This window comes from Sander lucioperca, chromosome 19 (genome assembly GCF_008315115.2).
Source record: "Sander lucioperca isolate FBNREF2018 chromosome 19, SLUC_FBN_1.2, whole genome shotgun sequence".
In the NCBI taxonomy this organism is placed as follows: domain Eukaryota; kingdom Metazoa; phylum Chordata; class Actinopteri; order Perciformes; family Percidae; genus Sander; species Sander lucioperca.
Window position 1 is genome coordinate 20,502,466 of NC_050191.1, and position 7,486 is coordinate 20,509,951.

The 7,486-nt window shown below is 42.0% G+C and overlaps 1 protein-coding gene across 1 annotated transcript; it reads left to right on the forward strand.

Annotated features, from left to right (window-relative positions):
- Positions 1–175: 175 nt before the first annotated feature.
- Positions 176–7,065, forward strand: wdr21 (WD repeat domain 21). Its single transcript, XM_031322611.2, has 13 exons — positions 176–648; positions 766–884; positions 1,180–1,337; positions 1,483–1,565; positions 2,018–2,120; positions 2,827–2,970; positions 3,988–4,037; positions 4,144–4,223; positions 4,791–4,883; positions 5,229–5,326; positions 5,475–5,654; positions 5,841–5,955; positions 6,243–7,065. The coding sequence occupies exons 1-13, from the start codon at positions 536–538 to the stop codon at positions 6,473–6,475; spliced, it is 1,569 nt and encodes a 522-aa protein (XP_031178471.2). The 5' UTR covers positions 176–535; the 3' UTR covers positions 6,476–7,065.
- The last annotated feature ends 421 nt before the right edge of the window (positions 7,066–7,486 follow it).

Here is a 7,486-nt window from a genome sequence, read left to right on the forward strand (position 1 = left end):
TAGAGTATTTGAATGCCCATCGTCCGTCAATCAAATTAAATAAAACAAAGTCATACAATGTGTGATGCGTGGCTGAAACGTTCGCAAAGAAAACCACCTATGAATGCCTGCAACGTCAGGCACTATTGTTAGCAATCAGCCAATGAATGACATTTGGAGGCGGGAGAACAAGGCAGGAACTCAATGTACAGCAGTTAGCTTAGCTAGCTAGCTTATGAGGGTTGAAACTGTAACAAAACATCAGTTTATTAAGAAAATAAAGAATGTTTACATTAAACGGAAAGCCTGTTTATTAACGTAATAAAACCGTATTCACGTTAACTCGTGTTTCATTTCCACCATTACTAGAAAGGTGTCGAGAAAGATGTGTAGTCAACGTTAGCTCAAAAATGCTAATGACTGCAGCTTGCTAACTTAGCTAACATGTAGCTAAACATGCTGCATCAAGTAGCCTTACACACTTGTACACATAGCTAGAAGTTAATAATAGACAGCGTGGGGAGAGGATTCTTACTTGCGGACTCTAACAGCAGGGATGAAGAAGTGGAACTGGCAAGAAGGACAGCGACCGTATAGGCGACAAGGTGCTGGTCAACGCCATGGTTGGTACAGAGGCAACCGGCAAAGGTCAACACAGGACGAGCAGTGGTATGTTAAAGTATCATATTAAAGGACATATTGACGCATGGTTTAGTTTAAAACTTGTGATATGTGTCAGCACAGGCAGTGTTGGTAACGTCAGTAAGAGTGGTGTTCTGTTCACAGGTCTGGACATAATGATGCAGGGCCATCATTTAGAGCATCTCAGAGGAGAAATGAAAACCAGTCAGCGTCTGTCTCGTCGTCCTCCCCATCTTCCTCTAAGACCAGCAATGCTGCACCAGGTCAGTATCACACATCAATCTTCTCCATAATTGAACAAACATTAGTTCTCTGGTGTTCAGTCTTGAGCCATACCACATAACAAGCACTGTTTTGTTAGTGATGGTAAGCTGTCAGAGGAAGTAAATTAAACAGTTGGTGCCCACATGAAGACTTTATCAGAAAACACTGCAACACACAATCCTTGTAAAACAGTAAATGGTTATTCCTAATGTAAACAAAATAACCTGGGGTGTAACTTGAATAGCAAGAAGACGAGATGTCCATGCTTAATTTTACCACCTATTCTGTTGCCAGAGCTGCCTGGTTTCTACTTTGACCCGGAGAAAAATCGTTACTTTCGCCTGTTGCCCGGACACAACAACTGTAACCCGCTGACCAGAGAGCAGTTGCAGGAGAAGGAAAGAGAGAAACAGAGAAACAAGATGCTCGTGGAGGATGAAAAGCCCAGAAAAGTGAGTCTGTTGTCAGACCTTGTCAATCCTTCTTTAGCTTTTAGCATTATGATGTTGTTTCTTGTACTTGAAGCATCAGTTATACTTTTTCTCACCACATGCTTGGGTTTCATACTTTTTATATTATATATTATCTTCTAAATAGAAAGCACCAAGAACAGGACTGAACTCTTCGCTGCTGCTGCAGAAAAGACACCTTGGCATGTTACCTGAAAACTCCTATTGCAGGTACTGTACCACTCTGCTGTGTGCACATGCATACACGGAGGACATAGAGCTGTTCTCCTTGTACCCTGTCCACATTGCAATACCCACAGCTGTAATACATTACAGCAAACAACCCCAGCAAAACAAGTCTAACTATAATGATAATCAGTTCTGTATGTGTAGAGTGAGTTTTCTTTGAAACATTGCCGGCCCACTAATAAAGATGCTAATCAATTTTGACATGGGTTTGAAAATAGTCCGAAAAATAAACATGCTAAAATGTAGTCAAATATTGTTCTTGCCTGACAGTTTCAATTGTATAAATTAAATTCATACACAGATGTAACCTTTTACAAAACTTGTTTTTAAATACATAAATACACAGACATACATTGTCAGATATTGGTTCTGGTTTGGTGAATTGTTTGCAGATGTTTCTCATCAGTGTTGACGTGGTTACTGTGTGTCTCCAGGCTGGTCCATGAGGTGAAGGTCAGTGGAATGAGACGCCACAAACTAGAGATCCAGAGCACGGACAACAGCAACCCCAACACTGACAACTTCCGGCTCATAGTGGTGAAAACGCACACAAAACACGCTAGGGCTAATACAATAATTCAGTCCTTCCAGAAAAATGTTTTTTTTGTGATTGTTGCGGGCAAAAATCCTTGATTATGCGGCACGTTTTCTTAAAAAATGTGATGGAATATTTGCGGGATATTTATGCAATTTTATGCGATGAAATTGCAGGAACTTGCAAAAATTGCGGGAACTTGCAAAAATTGCGGTTTCATCATGGCTTCATCGCGGGTTTTGCAGCTTTTCGATGATGTTCATGTCGCGTAATTACGTCACTTCATAACGTCACTTCATAACGTTCCCATGGCAATAGGGGAAAATGGCTGCTCTTGTGTGAAGTAAACGCAACATTTTTCAACAAGATATATGTGGCTTTTTTGCAACAAAAATGCGGGGATTATGAAATCATGCAAGCCCTGCATATTTTGCGCGGAAATCGGCAATTTATGCGGCGAAAGTGCGGTGTATTTGAATAAATAAATATGCGGACTTTGGCTGATTATGCATTGAATTATGCGATCGCATAATTGCGTTTTTCTGGAGGGACTGACAATATTGCAGTCGTAACAGATGCACTGTATAAACACATGTTCTACTTTAATTGAGAGTTGGAAAAGCACGAGAATAATTTGTTATAGTGTACTTGCTGGTCTGCATATCCTCTTTGAACTCCATCCTCCCTCCTCTTCCTCGTCTTTCTCAGGGGGACTCTGCATGTGAGCGAGTGTTCACAGTCAATGATGTGTCACACGGAGGCTGCAAGTATGGCATCATGAACTTCAGCAGCAGCAGCCGGGGATCTCTGTCTGTGGAAATGTGCGACAACCTCTACTTCACAAACCGCAAGGTGGGAGTGTTTCGCAGGAGCAGTGACTCTGAATGTGTAGACATTTTATGTTTTTCACTGTACCCAACATCCACCCTACATTTTGTGGAAACCTTTTATATTATATACACTCACCTAAAGGATTATTAGGAACACCTGTTAAATTTCTGCTTCAGTGCATTTAGGGGTGTGGTCCTGGTCAAGACAATCTCCTGAACTCCAAACTGAATGTCAGTCAGAATGGGAAAGAAAGGTGATCTAAGCAACTTTGAGCGTGGCATGGTTGTGGTGCCAGACGGGCTGGTCTGAGTATTTCACAATCTGCTCAGTTACTGGGATTTTCACGCACAACCATTTCTACGGTTTACAAAGAATGGTCTGAAAAAGGAAAAACATCCAGTATGCTGCAGTCCTGGGGGCGAAAATGCCTTGTTGATGCTACAGGTCAGAGGAGAATGGGCCGACTGATTCAAGCTGATAGAAGATCAACTTTGACTCAAATAACCACTCGTTACAACCGAGGTATGCAGCGAAGCATTTGTGAAGCCACAACACGAACAACCTTGAGGCGGATGGGCTACACCAGCAGAAGACCCCACCGGGTACCACTCATCTCCACTAAAAATAGGAAAATTAGGCTATAATATGCACGAGCTCACCAAAATTGGACAGTTGAAGACTGGAAAAATGTTGCCTGGTCTGATGAGTCTCGATTTCTGTTGAGACATTCAGATGGTAGAGTCAGAATTTGGCGTAAACAGAATGAGAACATGGATCCGTCATGCCTTGTTACCACTGGGCAGGCTGGTGGTGGTGGTGTGGGGGATCCTTTTCACCTTCAGAGCTGCCTTAATTCTTTGTGTCATTGATTCAACAAGGTGCTGGAAGCATTCTTTAGAAATGTTGGCCCATATTGATAGGATAGGGTCAAACACGGTATTAGTATGGTGTTCCTAATAATCCTTTAGGTGAGTGTATATATGTATTATTATATATTTTAAATCCTGTAAGCTAAAGGGTTGGCTTAATGTGTTTCAGGTGAATTCCATCTGCTGGGCCTCAGTCAACTACCCAGACTCCCACGTCTTGTATCCTTCTTCAGCTTTAGTAGTGCTCTTATTCAGCCTACATGTCCTAAAACTCAAGTGCTGCTTGGACACTGCCTGTATTTCCCTTGACTGAGCTGACTGTCAGGCTGTGTCTGGTAGGAGCGGCAGACACCCCCGGCTGCGTCAGTTTGCTTCCTGCTTCCCTCTTCAGCAACTCCAACCCAGGTTGTACTGAATAGAATCCTCTCAGGTTTCCTACACGATTTAACACGTTCACATGAAGCCGCCTACACATGATCCGCGGTAGAACCGCGAGGTAGGGCGCAGAGCGGAGGGGCAAAGCGCAGCGCAGATATATACGTTCTGGAATTGGTTGCGCCTTGAAATGTCAGCGGCAACGAGGTCAAAGTTGAAATAATTTGAACTTTGAGCGCAGCGCTCCGGCGTTACCGCTTTCCCCATAGGAAAACTATGGAGCGGCGAGCGCAGAGCAGTTTTGCAGCGGATCGTGTGTAGTCAGCTTTAGGCTATTATATTTCATTATGGTTAGAAGGTGAATTTTGACATAAGGCTTTGGTATTGAAGACGCTTTCCAAAGTAATCAGAATAATTCATTATGACCCCTTTTTAGTTCATTAACCCTCATTTGGCTTTTAAATTCCTGAATTTGTGATTAACTTCTATGTCTGTAGATTGATAGTAATAAAAAAAGACCTATTTCATGTTGGTATTGTTTGTTTATCTCCCCATTTTAACATTTCTTCTCTCTCGTCCGTCCTCCTCTTTCCTCAGACCAGCCCGGGATGCTGTGTAGCTTTAAGATATCGTCAGCCTGGTCTTGTGCTTGGTGCTTCAACCCCCAGTTTGACAAGACTTTTAGCACTGGTCTGTGCAGCTGTCATCATTTGTTTTGCAACCCATGATCAAATATGATATTCATAAACAGATAATCATAGTAATTAGCTTCTGTAGAGCTGTGAGTTTGTTGGCATAGCTATAGTTTTGGGGTGTTAAATCATACTCATTTTGTTCAGGCAGAGAAAAAGCTACACCAACACATGCTTGCTTTGCAATACAGAGTAACCTGTTTGCTTATTATTGTTTTAGTTCATTAAAATAACGAATGACACAAATGGATCTAGAAAAGAGAGCTTGTTAATTGAGGGGACAAACATTTCCTCTTCACAAACGTATGAATCTAAAATAATATATATATACATGTGTTGGCAGGCCTGTCTCGTAGAGTGATAGTGAAAGATGCAGAGACGGGCCGAACGCAGACGTACAGCACCGGCAGCGATGTCTTGGCTCAGCAGTTTGCCCTTAGGGTGAGTCATCTGTTACATTTAAGTGATTCAAGCATGTTTGAGTTCACTTGTAACGTGCTATAGTATGGACTTATTTTCGTGTGGCTAAGCGCAGTGTAAGAAAGAAAAGCAAGGCCAAGAAAGTAAAATACCTCCTTTTTTGTCTTAGGTCCCTGTGCTGTTTAATGGTTGTCGATCAGGAGAGATCTTCAGCATTGACCTGCGGCAGCGCGGCGGCCGCAGGGATCAAAGCTGGAAAGCCAGCCGCTTCCATCAAGAATCGGCCATCACCTCCGTACGCGTCCTGCAGGATGAGAACTACCTGCTTGCTGCTGACATGCTGGGCCAGGTTAGGTTATTGGCTTGAAAATTTGATTTTTGTGGGTCATACAAACATTGAGCTCTAAATGACTAGTATTTTAACTATGTTTTGGTCCTGAGATGAGACTAATGACCCCAAGATAAGAGATAGAAAACAACTAAAATGGATTTTATTACTGCTTTAGCTTTGTGTGTTTTTTTCATTTATGTGCAGATTAAGCTGTGGGATGTGCGAGTGACTAAGGCAGTGCAGGAGTACAAAGGGCACTATAATGAGCACGCCTACCTTCCCATCCACGTCAATGAGCCTGAGGGGCTTTTGTTGGCAGGTAGGAGAGGTTACCACATGCTCAACATACTGTTGTTGAAAACGTAATCAAAGAAATACCAGGCTTAACAGTTACTATGCTCTGACATACTTAGTGTAAGTCAACATTGAGGCAGTTGCAGATAAAAATACACTATGGCTAGATAAGGTATTTCAGAGAGAGTTTGAGAGATCTGAAGCCTGCCAAAGGTGTCTCATGTCTCTCCCAAGGTGCTTTGAAAACCCTGATTGGAAAATTTAAAGCGCTCATTTTGCATTTCCCCCCCATCCTCTGTTTTCCTTCCACAGTCGGTCAGGATTGCTACACAAGGTTATGGAGCCTAAAAGATGGCCACCTACTGAGGACTATCCCATCCCCCCACCCGACCGCAAACGACCTGATCCCGAGCGTGGTCTTCTCCTCCAAGTTGGGCGGCTGCAGGGGGCTCCCCGGCCTGCTAATGGCCGTCAAACACGACCTTTACTACTTCCCATACAGCACCGACTACCAGGAAGGAGGAGAGCAGCCGGCCAGCTTTTAGGAAAAGACTGAGAATGCTTCTTCTCACAAATCATTCTTAAGACAAGGACACCATCTTTTTTTTTTTTTTTTTGTCAAATGTATGGATGGAGTTATAGTCATATACAAAATCTATTAGGTATTTTATAATTGAAAGGGTTCGGCCACGTATGCAGGTCATTTCCACAAGGTTGCAGTGAACTTTTGATTGGGAAGATGACCTCCGAAGAGTTACATTGAAGTCTCAGGGGAAAGTTATTTTTTGACCCACTTGTTTGTGCCAAAAGGAAATAGAAGTGCTACATACACGAGTGCACGCAACTACTACAGTTAAGATTTGTGTAACCTTTACAACAAAAGTGCTCTTACTTGTGACATAATTGACCTTATGATTTCTAACGTAATTTAGGATGTCTCCGATCTGAATTTGAAAAGAATGATACTGCGTTTATACTATAAATCAACAGTTTCTAATTGCTGTTGAATGACAATTCTATTCTTTAAAAAAAAAAAGAAATGGTTAACACAGTGATCTGTTGCATTGTATTTGCTCCTAAGTGACACACACACCGACTGAGTTTCTGCAGTTTAATACATAATGGTATGAGCATACATGAACATAAAGGTATTGATTTGTTCCTTGTAATATTCATTGAACATCTCTCACTGAGATAGGGACAGTGATTAGATAATTCACTGATTCAGGTCAAAGTGTTATTTCAGCTTATTTGTTAAAATGGTAACCAAACCAACTCTCCTATGCTACATTTACACGTGGCCGGCTATTTTCATAAACGGACATTTCAACCTCTCAGTTTTCAAAAAATAACATCGTGCACAGCTGTCAGTTTTCAGAAAAGTGTATATATATATATTCAATCGGGATTGATTGGCTAACGTAAGCTTCTCACACTGCCACCTACAGGTTTCGCATGCTCTTGATGGCATTGACGGCATATATATATATCAATCCCGAAAATAGAAACAACAGCAACAAATCACTTCCTCTCTCTTCTCTTCCTCACTTCCTCGG